General features: G+C 35.4%; 4 protein-coding genes across 4 annotated transcripts; 2 read left to right on the top strand and 2 right to left on the bottom strand.

The window, feature by feature from the left end:
• Nucleotides 1–111: 111 nt before the first annotated feature.
• On the top strand, nucleotides 112–1,997 carry LOC111794926 (protein cornichon homolog 4). Its single transcript, XM_023677122.2, has 4 exons — nucleotides 112–423; nucleotides 1,064–1,245; nucleotides 1,487–1,609; nucleotides 1,697–1,997. The coding sequence occupies exons 1-4, from the start codon at nucleotides 352–354 to the stop codon at nucleotides 1,731–1,733; spliced, it is 414 nt and encodes a 137-aa protein (XP_023532890.1). The 5' UTR covers nucleotides 112–351; the 3' UTR covers nucleotides 1,734–1,997.
• A 514-nt stretch (nucleotides 1,998–2,511) lies between these two features.
• LOC111794985 (ATP-dependent Clp protease proteolytic subunit-related protein 2, chloroplastic) lies at nucleotides 2,512–5,562 on the top strand. Its single transcript, XM_087124071.1, has 9 exons — nucleotides 2,512–2,656; nucleotides 2,746–2,789; nucleotides 2,892–2,964; nucleotides 3,634–3,754; nucleotides 4,004–4,141; nucleotides 4,268–4,384; nucleotides 4,759–4,827; nucleotides 4,921–5,016; nucleotides 5,257–5,562. The coding sequence occupies exons 1-9, from the start codon at nucleotides 2,595–2,597 to the stop codon at nucleotides 5,392–5,394; spliced, it is 858 nt and encodes a 285-aa protein (XP_086980197.1). The 5' UTR covers nucleotides 2,512–2,594; the 3' UTR covers nucleotides 5,395–5,562.
• Nucleotides 5,563–6,406: 844 nt separating this feature from the next.
• LOC111794924 (AT-hook motif nuclear-localized protein 1) lies at nucleotides 6,407–9,998 on the bottom strand. Its single transcript, XM_023677120.2, has 5 exons — nucleotides 9,363–9,998; nucleotides 8,705–8,772; nucleotides 8,449–8,580; nucleotides 7,028–7,189; nucleotides 6,407–6,920 (listed from the first exon to the last, which is right to left on the bottom strand). Exons 1-5 carry the CDS (start codon nucleotides 9,751–9,753, stop codon nucleotides 6,690–6,692), a joined length of 984 nt encoding a protein of 327 aa, XP_023532888.2. The 5' UTR covers nucleotides 9,754–9,998; the 3' UTR covers nucleotides 6,407–6,689.
• Nucleotides 9,999–15,111: 5,113 nt separating this feature from the next.
• On the bottom strand, nucleotides 15,112–18,268 carry LOC111794919 (ACT domain-containing protein ACR8). Its single transcript, XM_087124350.1, has 6 exons — nucleotides 17,856–18,268; nucleotides 17,062–17,222; nucleotides 16,883–16,950; nucleotides 16,205–16,771; nucleotides 16,007–16,111; nucleotides 15,112–15,908 (listed from the first exon to the last, which is right to left on the bottom strand). The coding sequence occupies exons 1-6, from the start codon at nucleotides 17,924–17,926 to the stop codon at nucleotides 15,540–15,542; spliced, it is 1,341 nt and encodes a 446-aa protein (XP_086980476.1). The 5' UTR covers nucleotides 17,927–18,268; the 3' UTR covers nucleotides 15,112–15,539.
• Between the last annotated feature and the right edge of the window lie 2,000 nt (nucleotides 18,269–20,268).

Here is a 20,268-nt window from a genome sequence, read left to right as displayed (position 1 = left end):
ATTTAGAGTCCAAATTAACCCAAAAAAATAAAATAAAAAAATAAAAAAAAATAAAAAAATAAAGAAGAAGAAGAAGAAGAAGAAGGAATTGCATATGCAACAAGTAAGCAGCTAAAAGTTCTTCAAAAAATAAAAAATAAAAAATAAAAAATCTGGAGCCTCCAGTCGCTTTGTGAAATTCCGATCAACACTTTGCACGTTTCCTATAATCCTTCATCATCTTGTCCAATCCATTTCCCCTACCGCAGGAGCATGTATGTTCGGTGACGATGTTGCGGCATTGAGTTCGTATTTCAAATCGCACACACAGGGAGAGAGACAAGAGACAGGGACTTGGTTGAGGGCATTTCTATGGCTGATATCTACGTCTGGCTCCTCTCTTTCTTCTTTATCATTGCGCTTCTCATACTCGTCGTTTTCCAGGTTGTCTCTAAACCCTAGAATTTCTATATTTTGTGTATTTTCCCGTTAATTTTCTTGAAGTCACCGGAGAATTCAGATTTTATATTGTTTGACGCTAAATATGTGTTTTTGTTAATGAGAGCAGGAGCTGTAATTAGCAATTACTTAACTTTTCTGCATACTGATGTGTTTTTGTGGACATATTCGAAATTGCTCGATGGAAACCCTGATTGTTTAAGTTACCTTCTGGGGCGGCATTAACAGCCTAGAGACTTGTCTAAAATTTCTTAGCCACGACACTTGTAGAGAGGAAGATGGATAGGAAGCTGTCTGATGTTTGATTTGAAGGCCCCTTGATTTCTCGATATAAACAATGTTTGCTTAAGTCGATTCCCCTTCTGTCTGTTCTCTGTGAATCATAATTGCTTGTGCTATCCTTAAGTCGATTGACTAGCTGCCTTGCGATGGATTGTAGTTTATAAATACTAGCTGCCCATTTTTGGAAGCTTACTATCTTAATTCGCTTATACCCTGTCATTAGTACAACCATTCCCTACATATGAATATTCGATTGACAATACTGTATTGTTAATTTTCTAATACCTTTGGTGTAACAATGTTGGAACTGAAGAACTTATGATGCTTTTGAAACTTGTTGCAGCTGATGTGCTTAGCTGATCTTGAGTTTGATTATATCAATCCTTATGATTCCTCATCACGAATAAACAAAGTGGTGGTACCTGAGTTCATCACCCAAGGAGTCTTGTGCATCTTTTATCTTCTAACAGGGCATTGGATTATGTCATTCTTTTGTGTGCCCTACCTCTATTACAATTTAAGATTGTAAGATTCTCTGATTCTTGCATCTTTGATTGGACTGTTTACTAAATCGAGGAACATGGCAGCATGCTATAAATTGAAAAGAAAAAAAAAAAAGCTGAAGAGGTAAGATTGTAAATGAAGGATGAATTGTATATTTTGAAAGAGATTGGGTTGGTTATGGCTTTAATACTGGACTTGTTCATTGCTGGTAATTCATGCCGAACTTCTTTATCCATCTGATGTGTGTTTTGCTGGTGATTAGGTACACTCAGCGAAAGCACCTGGTGGATGTTACCGAGATATTCAATCAGTTACCTTGGGAAAAGAAGCGAAGGCTTTTCAAACTCGTCTATCTTATTTCTCTTCTCTTTCTCTCCATATTTTGGTAATCCAAGAGGAGGAGAGACCGTTTTGTTATTTGGTTGAATCCTACTGTTCTGCTCTCTTCAATTTTGTTTCTCTGTGTTTGCAGGTTGATTTACAGTGCGTTGGAGGATCATGATTCTTGAATAGGAATAACAGAGCTGCAAATTGTTGTCTAGTAGGAGATAATGCCACTGTGCGACTCACTACAAAGTTTGGTGTTCTTTACTCGTAGGGTATCTTATTGTGTTGTAATTCTGGACAAATGATTGCCTTGTGAGTAACATCTAAAGGGGTTTTCTTTTTTCTTCTTGATTGCCAACTAAATGCTGCCCCTGTTTTGCATTTATGTTTGTAAACAAAATTTGGAAACTATATTTATATGATTCTTATTTCTTGTACCAATAAAATGATTTTTTTCTCTCTATATAACATATGTGGATGATGATTTGAACTTCCAATAATTAATTATTGAGTAATGTTCATGCTGGTAGTAGCATTGTCACTCAAGAAGAGGATTGCTCAAAGAATTAATATATAATAAACTATTAAATTTGATATAAGGAGTGATTGGAAGGATTTTGTTGTATGAAAAAATAAAAAATAAAAATGCAAAAAAAGCTATAAATGTAAATTATATTAATTATGAAATATTGATTGTGAAACAATCCATCCCTATATACTTTTCTGAAAATATATTATTACATAATACAAAGCATCGAGCATCAACCACACTATTGAAAGGCGTTTGGATATGGGCCTCATGGAGCCCACCAATGATCTATCGGGCTCAGCGCTTTCATTGAATCCCAAAAGGCCCAATTTAGAAATCTGGCTGAAAGGCGTTTTGGATATGGGCCTCATGGAGCCCACCAATGATCTATCGGGCTCAGCGTCTTTCATCGAATCCCAAATGGCCCAATTTAGAAATCTGGCTCAACCTGGTCCTTCGCGGCAAGGTGCTGTATCATCTTCTTCGGAATCGGGAGTTCTGTCATCGACTCAAAATGGCCGTCTCTTCTACTCCGTGTTTTCAACCGCAAATTATAACTTCTCAGTCTCCGCTCAGGTTCTTCATCTCTCTTCTGGTTAACTGTTATAATTGGTGCTTTTCGTGACGCTTACCTGATTTTCTTTCTGTTTTTTGAATTTTGTAAGCCCTGCGACGAAGGTTTACTCGGGATTAAAGCTTCAATCTGCTAGTGGGCTTGCTTTCCTTTCCTTCTCATGGTGTCATTCATCTATTTGTCCGCCCCTTAATTACATATTGCTTTCCTTTATTATTATTTTTTTTATTTTTTAAGGTCCATTTGGAGGAGCGAAACCTAATCTTACTGCTGAATTCTATGGAAAAGTTCATAAAAGTCTACAATCCAGGTAATTGCAGCTCTAGCTAAGCCTACATCCTAGTTTCATTAATTTTCTGAACTGGGAAGTATATCCTTAAATATCCTGTTACATTCTGGTGTTATTAATCAATGAAAAACTTGGACTTTCATAACATGCCATACTTTCAAGGATGAAGGAGAAGAAGTATAAAATTGTTAACTTATTTTGAAGTCCTGGTCCTTGCAAAAATAATTTTGTTGCTAAAAGGGCTTTGCTTTATTATTCTCAAATCCTATGACGTCCTATGATGACTACTTGCATACCATGGATCATTTGTTTTCTTCATGGAACATTTTCCTTGTTGTTTCAAAATCATGAGATATAATGGCACGGAGTCTGGAGAGGTTGACTTGATATCCCTCCTTATTGAGCTTGGCTTAATGGTAATTGACATATTTTCCTGACATCTTTTTCCCTCAAATTGTAAAGTGAAACTTGTGATTATGGAGATTTAAGCCAATTATACCAGTTGCTGCTTCCTCTAATATTCTCTTGACATCTTTTTCCCTCGAATTTTCATATTTCCTTTCAATTAGACACGCATTCAATTTTTGCTTATCCCTTCTGATAACAAAAGCTGAAGAGAAGTAAAAAGAGAAGATATTCAGCTTTATCCTATCCTACATATATTCTTCTAATTCGTTACTTTACGTGCAGTACAAATAACAAGAAGGCATCCCGTATGCAGTTTCAGATGATGCCTATCGGGACACCAAGGGTGCCTTACAGAAATCCTGGCGAGGGAACTTGGCAATGGGTTGATTTGTGGAATGCCCTTGTAAGTGATACATCTTCTTATGCACTTTTTGTGCAATACCGTCTAAAGTCACTTGATATTTAATTACTCAGACTGAGCAAAAATACAGTTCAGCATTATGAGACTCACGAGTTCCAATGGCTATAATTATATCAAAGTAAACTGTTCTCTACTATAAGTGTTTAATGTAAAAATCAACTTTTTTACTTTTAATAATCTCTACTATATGAAGATTTTTCCCCATAATCTCTACGTTTTTCGTGTGTCTAGTATCGAGAACGAGTTATCTTCATCGGGCAAAACATTGATGAAGAGTTTAGCAATCAAATTTTGGCCACCATGCTATATCTCGACAGCATTGAGTCTTCCAAGACACTCTATATGTACATAAATGGTCCAGGTGGAGATGTGAGTTCAATCTTTTTTCTTTTTTGGGATAAATTCCATAATTGTCTGTTATATTTTCCTTCTATTGGGAATATCCTATTGGTTTTGTTTAGCATTATTTTTATGATGATATCATGATCTCTGCAGTTAACTCCGAGTTTGGCCATCTACGACACAATGCAGAGCTTGAAGAGTTCAGTACGTACCCATTGTGTGGGTTATGCCTATGATCTAGCAGCATTTCTTCTAGCAGCTGGAGAAAAGGTAAATACAGATTTTAGCTAGCATTGTCAAATAAAATTAGTACCGTAAGGCAATGGATGTTGCTTGAAATATGACTTTGGAATTTGTCGGGAGTTCTTCAGTATCTATTTTTTCTTCCAGTCAAATCAATTTTTGATCCATTTGAACAAATCTTAATGCGACCTGATCAATAAGTTTCTACCCTTAATTTGCATTGAATAAACTAGGCAACGCCTTATTCCTTTTACCCAAATTTCCTTGGTGCACGAATTTTGCATCATTTTTATGATAAGTAACGCGGTCTCCTTGCTCATCGGCCTTCTATCTATTTGGCTGAACCTACTTATTTTCTTCATGTTCTTTTAAATCTAACAACACATTTCCTTATTATTAAGGGTCACCGCACTGCAATGCCTCTATCAAGAATTGCTTTACAATCCCCAGGTGGAGCTGCTCGTGGCCAGGTAACACTAATTTGTTTCATCATGTCATGCAAACTGATCGTATATGCCTTTCTATAAGTTCTGAACATTTTTGTTTGAAAATCCTTTTGATAGGCTGATGATGTTCGAAACGAAGCAAACGAGCTCTTGAGAATCAGGGATTATCTTTTCAATGAGCTTTCTAAGAAAACAGGCCAGCCTGTTGAACAGGTCTGTTTGTCTGGCACCATGGCATACATACCATATCTTCATTCATTGTGTAACTTTCCACTACCAGACATGAGTTATAGCCCACATGACTTTTTGGTTTATGAAACATGAGGTTTTACAAACTTACAAAAATTAACACATTCATAATTCGCTAATGCCATTCTTGAATCTTACGTCAAATTAAACCTAAAATATTTCTCAGAAATACAACCTTAACACCTTGTAAATGGACAAATGCAGATTAACAAGGACCTGAGTCGAATGAAGCGATTTAATGCTCAGGCAGCTCTTGAGTATGGTCTTATCGACCGTATAGTCAGGCCAGCTCGCATTAAGGCCGATGCACCACGCAAGGATGATGGGGCAGGGCTTGGTTAGAGTAAGATTAATTATTGTCTTCACATTGGAAGTAGCACATGTTTGCTTTAGGTTTACATGGCACACAACTAAGTAATTAGAATTTATGTATGGAAGTTCAAATCTTGTTTTTCATCCATTAATTTAAATGGAAGCTGTGTGGAAATGGTATGAATTTTATTATTCTTTCCCCGGAAGTATCTTCAATTAGGTAGATTGATTCAAATTTGGTTAGCATTTTAGTGGGAATTAAGTGATTGCAGCATTTGAAGGGAATATGAAGATTTTTCGAGGCCTAAAGGGGGGGGGGGGGGGGGGGGGGTGTTCTTCGGAGAAATATGGAGATGGGAAGTTAAAAGAGAACCGTTTTCTCCCCTCAAACATATAACTTCGAGAGCATTCAAACAATTGTTCTTTTCTCTTTCTAGAACTAATTTGAGAAAGACGTTACAATGTATCGAGCATTACATGGTGTAGATGAGCAAACCCACTAAAATGAGTGATTCAAGATTTGATTTAGGCCCAACTTTGACTTTTAGATAAAACTTTGGCCAATGTTGGGTTGGTTAGCCAAAATACAAACATAAATATTATTTCCAGCAACAGAAGAAATAATAGGGAGCTTTTTTAAGTCACCATCAATGTTCTCAACAAAATCTATCAAATCAAACTAAAAACTTCTCTTGATTCACTGTACTTTCATGATTGCTTAAGCAAGCTTTATATACTGATCTGATTAGTTTAAGCAAATTACGTAATTACATTGACCTAATCATTAATACATATACATATATGATGCTGATGGTAGTTGACTTCAATTTTTGCTATTATTTGGGAATTAACTTCTAATCTGATCCTTAACAGCTGATGGATTGGTTTTTTTTTGTTTATTTTAAGGTTCCTTTCACTTAACCCTTACCTGTCAAACCAAACACATCCTCTGAACTTAAATCTAAATCTAATGAATCCAAGCAGCAGACACAAACATTTGATGAAGACGAGTTGACCGATGTCAACTATGGATGAAAAGAAGTAAGCATAAAATCACAATCCATTGATATGAAGTAAAGCGAATGTATTCCCATTACATCAAACTATTCTACTCGACGCGGTTGCTTCGGGGAGCTTATAGCTACTCTACCAAGTGAAAAGCTAACTGAGAAGGATGAACAGGGCAGTGGGGGTTTGAAATTCTACATAGGAAGTACAGTGGTAAGTTACAGAGACCTTGAACCAAGATGTGAAATCCACCAACTAGATGTTTGATGATGGCAAATGGGAGGGGAGACTTCCACAATAAGCTATGGAGGTCAAGATCAAGCACTGGGTAGGGGTACATTGATATCAGTTGGCTTATTCTTTGAATCATTTGGCAGCATCGACCAGTTATCGCCACGAAAGGAGCTCGAGGGGGAGAGGTTGGACTTAGGATCGACACAAGATATCGGAATGGCAGCGGTTGGCGAGGCAGTTGAAATAGTATCTTGTTTTGGCTTTTTTGGTTTCTGCTCTTGTTGATTTCCAGATAGAAAACTCCCTACTACAACCTATTTTTGCAGAGAAAATCTTAGTTTCCATTGCTCAGATTTGGAAAGAAATTGCAATGAGATAACAGATCTTATTGGTAATGGGGAAGGAAACAGAAATAAGATACCTGAACAGGACTTGCAGCTACTAATAGACCAGCTACTCCACCACCTACGACACGCCCGTCTGGACTTGCTAAGGAAACACTCATTCCACCAGATCTACCTCGAGTTCCTCCATTATCACTAGGCATGAATGAGCCAGACAAGGACAGTATTTCGAAGCGACCCTGTGAACAAAAAAGAATCGACATCCTACGTGAGAGGAACTTGCTCGATATGAAGTTAATTAATCGATAACAGAGAGAATTTACCAAAGAATATTCAGCGTTACTTGAAAAATAATAATTATGGAATGCTGGACTGGTTTGAAAATTGCGAAATGGAAGCTTGTAACCAAAGATTTACCAGAAAATTCATTTTGCTATACTTATACCAATGCTTGAAATGAACTAATTCTATATGAATTGAGTGTCTTTCCTACAAACTTTAACCATTGCGAAGTTTTTTACAGCCTATAGCATGTGAAAAAACATTCAGATATCCAGCGACCTCTCTTGAATCAATTCTGAAACAGGATTGGCGTAGCTAGTTACAGTGTAACTGCACAGCTCGAGTTGAATGTCACAAACATGAACAGATAAGATACTAAATTGAAAAAAGAAAGCAGTGAATTCACATTTTGCTACACTACATGAAATGTTAAATGAAGCTTCTGAGTGAGAAATAAAAGTGATAATTCAAGATGGACGATACTTGGAAGGCGTACTAACGACAGAAGTTGATAGAGCTATCTAGTTGTGGTCGGTGTGTGGATGCCATTACCCAACCAGCAAGACGGGAACAGAAGAATACATGTTGACATCCAAGTGCAATGAATTACAAGAAAAGCAAAGTGTAACAACCCAAGCCCACCGAGATATTGTTCTATTTGGGCTTTCCCTTTCGAACTTTCTCTCAAAGTTTTTAAAATGCATCTAGGGAGAGGTTTCCACACCCTTATAAAGAATGCTTCGCTCTCCTCTCCAACCGTTACCGATGTTACAAATAGTATTAGAGCTAGACATCGAGCGATGTAGTATGCTTTTCTTGTAAGACCAAGTCTTTCCTATTTTGAACATTACCTTCCTAGCATCACGCTTGGACATCCAACATGTATTCTACTGTTCCCGTCTTGCTTGTTGGGTAAAGGCATCCTCTCTTTGACCCGCACACCGACCACAACTAGATAGCTCTTCACTATTTCTTCCCACTCGAGCCATGCAGTTACACAGACACTTCATAATATTGAACTTTAGAATTTATGAGTCATAATCAATATAAACAGCTTCATACAGAGATGTCAGCACATATAAGTGATTGTATTCAAATTTGAATTCCGATATTCTGTAGGAGAACAATTATTGGGATGTTATGGTACTGAATCCTAAAAGCATGCATTGTTTGATCAGTAATATAGCATTGTAGGAACCCAAAATAAATGCATCACCTCATATGTCAGTGTTCCTCCAGAGGAGTCAGGCTGACGGAGAGTGACACTTGAGATCACACCGTTTGCAGACAAAATACATATAGCTCGAGGCCCTTGTTGAGAAAAGGATATTATCTTCATTGTGACATCCTAGGTAAGTGCAAAAACTTAATCAACAAATTGAAAGTTGTAATTCAAAAAGAACAAAGAAAAGTTGTCTTATGGAGGTTTTAGTCCAGCTTCTTAGAACAATGCAAGTTTTCGTACATTTTACCTCGCCTGTGTTGACAGTGATGATATGAGGTGTAAAATTTGCACCAACAGAACATGGAACCCAGTCACCTGAGAGTGTCAGATTCAGACACAACATCAAAACCCAACAACAAATCAAAAGTAATTTCAACAGAGCAACATGGAAACACTCTTTACAAAGGCAAGTCTATGCTGAAACAATTGAAGATAATGAAAGATCATGGAGTCATTCAACTGCTATGAAGTGAAAATCAGATCAGAACAAAACAAATGAACATACCTTTTTCTGTAAGTGAATCAATCGTGAGGTTCAGGATTAGAAAATAGTCAAAATGAGAGACAGGGAGAGAGAGTTCAAACAACAAGATTCCGACATTTTCAGACCAATATACAAAGCTCTCTATATTTTTCAGAATCCGAACAACAATATGCTTCGAGAACTTAATCCAAGAATCCAAACAGAGGACCCACATCCACCCAGCAAGAGAAAAGATTCACACACTATCACTAAGTAATAATCTCAAATCCAACCATATCTCTCTGAAACCCAGGTCCCAAAACATCCGAATCATTCCATCGAAGAACAAAAACCAAGCTCCATCGGAAAAAAAAGGAAGTTACAGGAGCAGAAAAATCCCTCAACTTTAGACAGATTGATTAAATCAGTAAATCCCCATTACCTAAATTATCCACTTCGAACTTTCTTTTGCTCACAGCGCTCGCCGGCCGCACTTTCCCCTTCTTCTCCGTCGAGAAGTCGATCACCGGCGGCGGCACCGATGATGATATTGGCTTCGGAGACAGAGCCATACTGACAGAGCCATCGGGTCCATATTTTCTCGGCCGCCCTCTTTTCTTCTTTCCGGGAACTGAGGAGGCCGCCGTGGGCAGCGGAGCCGAGGCCGACGGAGTCGAAGCTGGTTGAGAAGCGGCCGCCTCCGCCGCAGATGGCGTTGATCCACCGGTCTGCGGTGGGTTATCAGTGGTTCTGGGAGCTATTTGATACTCCGGTGGAGCATCTGATCCCACAACAGTAACTCCACTACTTGCACCACCATCTCTTCCCTCCATTACTTAAAAAGAAAGAAAAAAAAAAAAAAAAAAAAAAAGGAAAAACACCCAACAAATATTTCCTTCACCTATTTATCAAAACTCATTTTTCATTCACTAATTTTCAAACTATCATAAGAAAAGAAGAAGAATCCACTTCAAAATCAAAACCCAGAAAAATGAAATGGAATTACAAGCTGAAAATTTGAAAGTTCTTTTTTTTCTTTTGGGTTTTATTTTTCAAGAGTGGAAAAAAAAAAAAAAAAAAAAAAAAAAAAAAACAGCATGGAAAATTATGAGAAAGAAAAGGAGTTTATACAGTGAGATTATAATGTTTATATTACCTGCAAAATCTTAAAAACAACTGTTTGCTACAACCAAACAGTTAAGCTCAACACAAGGCCTAAAGCTTGCTCATCTATTTTAAGGGGAGAAAAAAAACCTTCTTTTTCAGAAAATGGAAAAAGATTTAAGAAATATGAAGGAAAAATTAAAAAAAAAAAATAATAATAATAATAAAAAAAAAGACTTAGCTTCTGACATGAAGGGGGAAATGCTCACATAATGAAACCTTGTTTCTGCAGTTTAGATAATTGGCGGCCTAACTTAAGTTTACCAAAGACTCCCAAATTTAGATTCAAAATATTAATTAAGTAAAAAGAATATTGAATTATGGCCATAATCAACAATTTTCTTAGGTATTTATTTTTTTATTTCTTAAAAAAATGGCAATTGAGTATGGTTGGGAATCCGCCACACAAATAATAATATAAAATGTATTTGATTTTTCAAAAGTGGGTGCCTCATTTTTTTTTTTTTAATATCAATAATTATTATTATTATTTTGTTTCTGAAAAAGTAGCAATTTAAAATAATAATATTAAGAATAACAGGGTCTACTTTTTCTACAGAACCAATGCATAATAATTATCAATTTATAAATAATATTATAATAATTTTTAAGGAATTATTATAATAATATATTGTTTGGTTAAAGGGAAAAGTAAATATGAGGTCCGAAGGATGAAAAAGAGAACCCTAATTTAATTAATTTACTTTCTTTTCTCTTTACAATTTTACATTTTTAAATGTTTTATTTTCATCCTGTAGAGAGAAATATATTTTTTTAAATGATTAGATTTTTAAACTAATTGCAAAATTATATACTAAAATATGATTTTGCCATGTATTAACATGTTTACAAGATTACGTACAAAACTGTAAAAAACGTTTGCATTCTTGTTGCTACTAGTAATTTTCCATTAATTTATTATGTATTTCCATTAATTTCAAACTCCATAACGTATCATTAATCATCATCTTACACTATATATAAAACGAATGTGTTAAAATATTTGATGATGTAAACATTAAATGGAATGGGTTATTAAAAAAAATTTAAAATATAAAGAATTAACCTTAGTTCTAAAAGTAAACTTAAAATATTTATACTATAATATAAAATTAAATAGGAAATGATAATAAACAAAATAATAGAAATAGGAAATAATAAGAAAAAAATATGACTTTTATTTAAATTTAATAAAAGAAAAATATATTTCACGATGGAGGGAAGCATATGATGTTTTCCTTATATATATATATGAAGAATTATATTGAATACAGTTCAAGAATTATATGGACTGACACCTATTTCATACCCATCACAATCTTTTTTAAAAAAATTATTTTTGTTTCCCTAAATTTTAATTTAATAGGTATTCAATTTTAATTTAAATCTCATTTATACTACATTAAAATTGATTTATTAATAAAGTATAATGAAACCATTTTTCAAAACATATATAACCATCCATACAAAAACTTTATACAATAAACAAAATTTTTGGTATATAAATCACAACTTAAAAAAAAATAGAAACACATTAGAAATTAGTTAATACATGTAATGAAATGTTTTATAAAATTCATCTTATAATTTATAACTTTAAGAAATGTTTTCAAATTTTATGGTAATGGTACATAATATTAAAATTTATATCTTGTTATTATATTTATAAAAATTTAACATTTCTAATATTGAAAGTTACATAATGGTTTTTTTTTTTGTTCGTATGTATATTTATTTATATGTAACCATGATGAATAAATAAAGATGTCCACTGAACAGGGACGAAGAAGCCTTCTTCATCTCCATCTCCATCTCCATCTCCACAAATTCCCTATTATATTTTGCTAGGATTAGATTCCCGTTTATATTTAAAAAAATTTATTTTTCACGATAAAAAAAATCTCAAGCATAATTTTTAAAACTTCAAATTTGAATATTTCAACATTATTTTTAACCATTAAAAAAAAATATAGGTCACAATATTTAGTTTAAATATTACTGTTAGAGTTTTTCAATATATTTGTATTAAATAGGCGCAAGGTAGGATAGGGGTGCGGAATATAATCCTATTCCCGACTAATAAAAAGAACCTTTCATACTCTTTTTCTCATTCTCCATCTAAAATCCGCTCTTTATTTGGGGCGGATCCCCACGAGTAAAGTGGGCATACATATGAATAAATATATGAAGCAATTAAAATAATTGAATAACAATTATATATAATAAAGTCGTTTTAACAAAACGCAACGTTTCCTTAATAAAAGAATTTAAATAAAGAGCAAAATTAGTGGCGTAAATTAAAAATTATAATCAGGAATAACCATATTTATTTTAAATTAAAGAAAGAAAGACCACTTGTTGCCACCCCAAACCCCCATAGTGCAACCTTACCAATCTTTATACCACACTAATTATTTTAATCTTTTCTAAAATTATTTTTTAAATTCGTTTAGAGATTGGAGAAATCCAATTTCGAGTATATAATAAAAATATTTTTATAATGGAACCACACCATTGACCGAATATATATGAACACAAATAAATTATAACAAAAAAATATTGTTTTTTTAATATCTTTTCTGAAAATAATAATAATAATAATAATAATTTCCAAGTTGTTTCCAAGATAAAGATAAAAGTAAAATCCCATACCCCAATAAAATAATATTAATAAAAAATATAAGAAATTTGAAATAAAGTGGGTTTAGATAAGAACAATAGATATTATTTTATTAATATTTATATAATATCATTAATATGTTTTGGTAGTGTTATTATATTCTATTTCTTGTTTCTCACTCTATGTTTTATTTCTTGTTTTTATATACACAAAAATATTTTTAATTATCATCTTTCCTTTCTTTTTCCTTCTTATTTAATTAAAATAAATAAACATGATAATCATTTTTGTTTTTATCTCGGAAGTTTTCTTTTCAAAAGATAAAAAAAAAGTCTCAAATAATTTTGTTAAAAATGAATATTCAAAATTATGTGATTTTAAATTTGTTGAAATTATATATTTAATGTAATGAGTACAAATATTAACAAAAATGGGAAGTTTCTTTTTTATTTTTGAAAACAATTATTTAAAAATAGAAAAAACAATAAATAAATAAAAATATTTATTTTCTAGATTTTTGGTTTTTTTTGTAACCATTAATGGCGGGTAGATAAGCGATAAACTTTTTCCCATTTGTGCTATTGATTGATAATCCTACCTAACATATATTTTAATTTTATTTCAGAAACCCACCTAATTAATTTAGTGGAAAAACTTTCTTTATGATAGAGAAAATCATTACTTTAAAATCTTAATTAATTTAGCTAATTTCTTTTATAAAAAAATTAAGTGGTGCTTCCACAATTGATGGTTTATTTCAAGGTTATATATATAATAGCAATATCTCGTAGAGTAATTAATATAAATTGATTGTTATTTTATTTGCAGTCATTATCAATTGCAATAACCACCGAAATTATGGGCTTTAAAAATTTAGCCCATGGGTTTCCGGCCCAATTAGCTCAAATAATTAAAATATGAACTCTCCACGAAAAAGAGTATATATATATAACGTGAGTGTGGATGCATTTACAAATCAACCCTTGTATGTCAGATAAAAAGGTTTCAATAAATCGTTGTAAACGTTAAAAAAAGTTGGCCTAAGAACCCGAAGGGAAGGTATATGTAAATGTGTGGGTGTTAGACGAACACAACTCTTCACAATTGTATGATATTGTTTACCTTGAACTTCTCATGTCTTTGCTTTGGATTCCCTAACGAGGCCTCATAACAATGAACGAGAGTATTCTTTGATTATAAATCCAACATTATTCTCTAAATTAGTCGATTTGGACGGTAGAAACACATAAAACTCCATATGAATTAAAATAAAACAAAACAAAGCTGTTTTTTCGAAGAGCACAGTTTACAAGATTCTTCCATTGAGACCCAATTAATATAATGAAAGAATAGACCACACTTTAGGGTCAAAGCTTGTCTTCCAACCACGTCTTAATTAGATAACCCTGAAGTTATTTTGTGTCGTTTTCTTGTTAGGTTCAGTGTATGCATGCCTATCTACTTGGCTTCATCTGGAGCTTATTATATATTATATAAAATTATCTTGAAAAGGATCATTTTTATGAAGGTATGAAGGAAATATCTTTTTTTGAGCATCAGAAAAGGTATTTTTATTGTTTAATTTTTGTAGCCCATTTTTAGAGCAGCAGAATCTCATGCTGAATTAAAAAGGGAAGTGGGAAATGGAGCAACACCAAAGTTGAAGTTCAAAACTAGTAAAAGACAAATTAAATGGGTGAAAGAAAGAAAGAAAGAAAGAAAGAAAGAAAGAAAGAAAGAAAGAAAGAAAGAAAGAAAGAAAGAGAGAAAATTTTCAATTTTGAAGTTTAGTTAAAAAAGACGTGTTACTAAAGCAGAGCCCTCTGGGTCCCGTGGGATAAAGAAAAGAACAGAGGGATCACATTGGTGCTTGTGATTCTCGACCTCCTACCTTTAATTCTTTTTGTTTGTTCGTTTTGAAAAAGAAAAAGGCAGTTTTGGGCACTCACTCGCCGGCCGCCGGAATTTTTTCATGCCACGCCGATGCCTGATGAAGGCTTTGGGCTTTTTCATGTAACACGAAACAACCCACTGATTTGGACCACCACTCACAAATTGAGATGTCTTTGGACTTATGAAGTCAACTCAAGATTACCTTCTTTCGGTGTGTTCATATGGGATCTTGAAATTCTTCAAATTGAGATGATTTGATAGTGTTGTTCGTATTAGCTTTAATTTGAGTGCAATTATAGAACACAACCTGCTACATACATGTCGGCTCTACTATTGTTTTCCCCTTTCTTCAAGACAAGAGTAGAGAAGACGAGACAGTAACGACAATTAGCCGTCTCCCTTGCCCTACGCATTCGCTTAATCTTTAGCATCTTTGACCACTTTTAATTGCCGAAAGACAAGATTATGGCCTAATTTTAATTAAATACAAACAACACCATGTGGGGGAAAAAAGTCAACATAAATTTCAAGTACTTGAAAAAGGGAGGGTGTTTGTTATGTACAATGTGTTAAGCTGTGAATCCTATCTTCTTCTCCTACCTTCCTCACCTAACAAGTCTTCCAGCAGCTAAGCAGCAGACCTATAATAAACACTACTCTTTTACCCATCACCTTTTCAACATGTTCTCTTCCCCACTTAAGTGTATCAAATAATTCCACCCACCAAACCAACTTATACCAACTACTAGACTACGATCAACAAAGTACCCACCCTTTTTCTTTCTTTCTTTCAAATTTTGATTCTTTTCTGTACACTATATGATGCTCATAGTTCAAGCAAAGAATATACCAAAGCAAAGAAAAGCAGACATATGGACAAATCTTGAATAACTCAATTGTTTTTTTTTTTTTTTTTTGTTTTCCTTTTCCTTTTGATCCTCTCTATGCCTGCGAGTATGACCTGATCAATCCCAAGTTGTAGAGGTTCCTTCTCAATATGCTCCCAAGAGATAACAAAACGGTCCCACCAACACCCACACCCTGCTCTTCCCCTTCTGTCTTTTGTTGCGAAATCAATGGCAGTTCCTTCACTTTCAAGCAACTCAACCCAATTTTCTCCCGGACGGAGTTGATGGTTTTCACATCTGCTGCATTCCCCAGTGCATCGGTTACGTAGAAGAGGTTTAGAGCTACATCCGCTGAGGTGGATACCTCTGCTCTTGTGACGTTTAAGCCATTCTCTCTGAACGTTCTCGTCACATCTGCTAAGAGACATGGCCTGTCGGTTGTGCGTAACTCCAATCTCACACCCTGTTGTGTAAACCAATATCCTAAACAGTTAATGTCTGCAACAATTGGATAATGCATCTAGGCATTTGATTAATAACACGTTTAAATATGTCATGTACCTGTGATGTTCTTCTCTCTACGGAAGCTTGTAAGCATTGGATAACACGCTGCCTTTCAGCCTCGGAACTAATTGGGGTACCATCAGTGTGTCGGATGTAAAGTTCCTGATGAAAATGAAGGACAGATGCTGTCAATAACAAGACGATTGAGCCATCACATGAAAGAATACGAACCCAACAAGTAGGGAAAACATTTACCAGATATGCTCTATCCTTTGCTGTAGTGATGGTGCCATGAAAAACTACATAATCCATGTCTGTCAACGTGCAAACGACGTCGAACAATAGCTTCATTCGATCTTTACACTGGACATTCACAACGGAGTAACCTCTTTCCACCCAATTCTGAACTGTCACCACAGGAGAATCATCACTATGCTGTAAGACAGGCTTCCTTTCATAGTCGCGATCAGCAAACATCATTTGGTGCAACCTTCTTTCAGTATGGGTGACTGTCATAGAGACTGAAGTCTTGGCATATAGAATGTCATCTTGCCCTTTTAGAACATTCCTCAAACGTCCAACAATAGTGTCTATTTTCTGGGAGTCTTTGATAGGAGAACCAGAATTACAGTCCTTGACATATATTAATGAAGCTATTCGGCCATTGTGGGTCCACACTTTGGCTTCAACAACATCACATTCAAGCTCAGCTAAGACTGCAAACACCTCGGAAAGAAGACCAACACGGTCTGTCCCGGTTAGCTCCAAGGCCGTCAAGTCATTTGAGGCGGCAGGTTTGCCACAGTGAATCGTTGCAAGTGACTGTAAGACAATCCCACAAGTCAAATAAGTTGCAAAACGAAAATGGAAAGCGAAGCATTCACAGAATGATTATAATTGATTTAATTGGTGTATGAAGGCTGTTATAATTACCTTCTCAAGGTAGCTAATAACGCCCTCGTCGATTAATTTATTTCCATCAAGATCAGTCACATGAAAAACTGCAAGAAAATTTAATAGAAGGAAATTCATAGCAAAAAATGGAATAAAATGCCTCCTAATTAGCAATTCGCATTAAATGCTGTTTACGAGAAAAAGACAGATGATCTTACCATCCATGAACCATATTCCATCTGAAGAAATGTAAGCTTTCTGAATTGAAAGGTTCAAGTCGGTTAACACTTGTACAGCTTCCAGGAGGATTCCATGCCTTCTAGCACTGTCGACCTTGACCAGAGTCGCGGTTTCACAAACGGCATTGTCGATCACCACTCTACAAAAGAGGACGCAAAAGGTCAAGTTACGTCAAGTCTAATTACTTTTTTTAGTAGCTTTGAAATTTCAAAATAAGAAGCCACATGGGTCTCAGAAAAGTCCCGGTAAAGATGGTTGAATGATGCCGCTAGACATAGTCAAACAAACCATAAAATTATAAAGACTTGATGCAGACCGGTTTTATGTTTAAACGAGGGACCTTCAAGATATTCTAGAAAAATTTTGAAAAATATAAGGAAGAAATTCCGGTCGGTAATTTCAAATCTCTTCTCAGTTGAAAGCGTGTGGACGCAGAGATCGGAGTCGGAACGAATCTGAAAACGTGTGGGGAAAGAAATTTCTCAGAAAAGGAAAGAGAAGATTGCGGTGATTAAAATAAGAAAACACTGTTCCCCGATATGGGAACCCAAGGATTTGCAAATCGTAAACTAATTAAAACTAAAACCTAATAGATCGAAGAAAAAGAAATTATAGGGAGAAAAATCCGATAGAATGATCAAATTACAGCAAACTTAGCCAACTGTAGACCAGAAAATCATGATATTGCAGAAGAAGAATAGCAGTAAAGTGAACGATTAGAAGTGATTGACACCGTAGGAAAGAGAGAGCGCAAGAGATTGAAGAACCAAACCTGGGAATGTTCATCCGATTGATAAGCTTCGAGTATTCATCAAGACTCCCAGGCCACTCCATCTCCACCATACTAACTTCCAATTCTGACCGTAAACTAGGATACAGAGAGGCAATTAAAGCACTCTAAACACCGAAATCCAGACGAGAAAATCTCCAGATGCAGCAGGGAAAACAGAGATCTTAATCGTCGAGCGAATGCGAAGGCAAAACCAAAAATGGCGTTATCCTCGAAACTTCCGTTGGATTAAGTAGTTCCAGACGGAGGAGTGAAGCACCATAGAGAAGGGGCGAAGTCGCCGGTAGTCGGAAATCTATCGGTTATTTCACTGTTACTCTCTTTCTGAAGAAGAGTTAGTATTCTCTCTGTTCCGAGCACAAAGCACGCCTTGGTCTTGACTCTTTGGCTCTAGGAAGGTCGCACTTATATTTACAACTAATTTATTATTTTCCCTTTTTTAATAAAAATATATCGGCTGGGGGCTCACACGTCGAAGGCGTGAGTATCGCTGCACCGAATAACTTCCCGCGGCACTTGCATTTTAATTCTCCCACTCGCCGCACGGGACCACTCTGTTTCCCGACCAAGTAAAAATGGGTCAACCAGAAACGCGACACGTGTACTAAGCCCAGTAGGAACGGAGAGAGAATCCAGGTAGGACGCCACGTGGGATTAAATTAGGGTTGTGTTTGCTTGCAGTTGACTGAAAGGGGGGAGGGATTAGGTAAGCTACCGAAATAAGAAATGGAGCGGATTTGACGACGTGAACGTGGTGGTGAGGATTGTCCAGGTGGTGCGAAGTGGTCCCCGCTGCTCCCTTCAAAACCGGCCTTAGCTTGCTAATTAAGTAGGGAATGGATTTGGCGACCGGAATAATGACGTTCACACGTGACAACACCGCTTTTCTTTTTCCCCCTCGCATGTTGTCGTGTTCCTGGCCTCGGTTTTATTTATTCTCCCAACAAAAATTAATTAATTTACAAATAAAAAAAGGTAAGAATTATCTTTTAAAAAATATACGTATATGGACATTTCTTTTAAATAATGGGAAAAAATCACGTTTGGAAAGTTGAAGTTTTTTAATATTTGGAAGATGATATTGTGATGTGACAATTAGAATTGAAAAAGGATCTCCTCCCAAACAAGGAATAAGATCAGGGGAACCCCCAAAATTAATCAAGATTTATTATTCCAAATCCCACTCCAAAACGAGGGTAGCTTCGTAAATCTTCCACACATGCTTTCTTCGCCAACGTGGCAGCTTTTAATTCGCTTGACGGAAGAATCACAACTCATCCCGCTGACGTAGCCGTCGCATCACTCTCCCAAGCGGCACGCTTAGCATCCGACGTGTTCTGTGTAGTCACTATCCACGTGGCATGCAGTACGGGAAACACGTTTCCCTGTTCGTGGGGACTCCGTATGACGTGGCACGCCACAAAAGCAAAAAAAAAAAAAAAAAAAAAAAAAAAAAAAAAAGAAAACGGAGAAAAGTAACTGCCGTGAATTTAGAATTTGTATTAAATGTGTGTATCTCCGTTACGGAGCGCCGCCCATTCCGGTTGGTATTTAATAATAATAAATAATAATAAAAAAGGCGGGGTTGGAGGTCTTTTAATTTCGCGGCTGAGTTGTCAAGTGCGTTTCGATACCAAATAAGAATAACGAAAACAAGCACAGACGTTATGATTTGATTTATGCGTCCGGAGAAGATGACACGTCACAGTGGCTGCCTGGATTCATATAGTCGTCCTCAACTAATATATATAATATATATATTTCTTTAATAAATGTGAAATCCAATATCCAAATCTCACCATTTTGGGCCCCTCGAGATTTTCTTCTTTCGTGTTTTGAAAATGAATTAATGTGGGGTTTCCCGCTCTTTTTTATTTAAATAAATAAATAAATAAAAACCCTAAAATAAAGGACAATGGATTCGGGTTTGGATCTTGTACAGCAGCGCCGCAGATTTCTCCACAATACACTCTCACCGTGTTTTCGTCTCTGTCTCTGTCTCAGTCTCACGTGGTCAAACATTGTTGGAGCTAATTTACGAATTTACGAATTTACGAATTTACAATCACAATAAATTATATGTGTTTTGATTTAGTAGTGTACCAAACAATATTGAATGGTTAAATAGTGCATGAGGATTGGGTGTAGCTGTACCCATTTAATTTATTTGGCGAGGAAGAACAAGTCAATTTAATGGCTACAAGGTGGGCAACGGACATTCATTTCCTTTTGAAGCTCAAGTTGAAGGGATCCAGACATTCATTTACTGTTCTTCTAATTTGGGCCTCCAGCCCATAAAGCCTTGCAACCCTATACGCGAAGAAGCAACCAAACTTGGGTCTGGGCCCAAAGGCAGGCAAGCTTCTTTCTTTCGGCCCAAATATTTGTAACCAAC

This window comes from Cucurbita pepo, chromosome 5, assembly GCF_057944985.1.
Source record: "Cucurbita pepo subsp. pepo isolate OVF chromosome 5, ASM5794498v1, whole genome shotgun sequence".
NCBI lineage: Eukaryota > Viridiplantae > Streptophyta > Magnoliopsida > Cucurbitales > Cucurbitaceae > Cucurbita > Cucurbita pepo.
The sequence above is the reverse complement of the archived record's forward strand: the minus strand, read 5'-3'. Positions and strand labels throughout refer to the sequence as shown.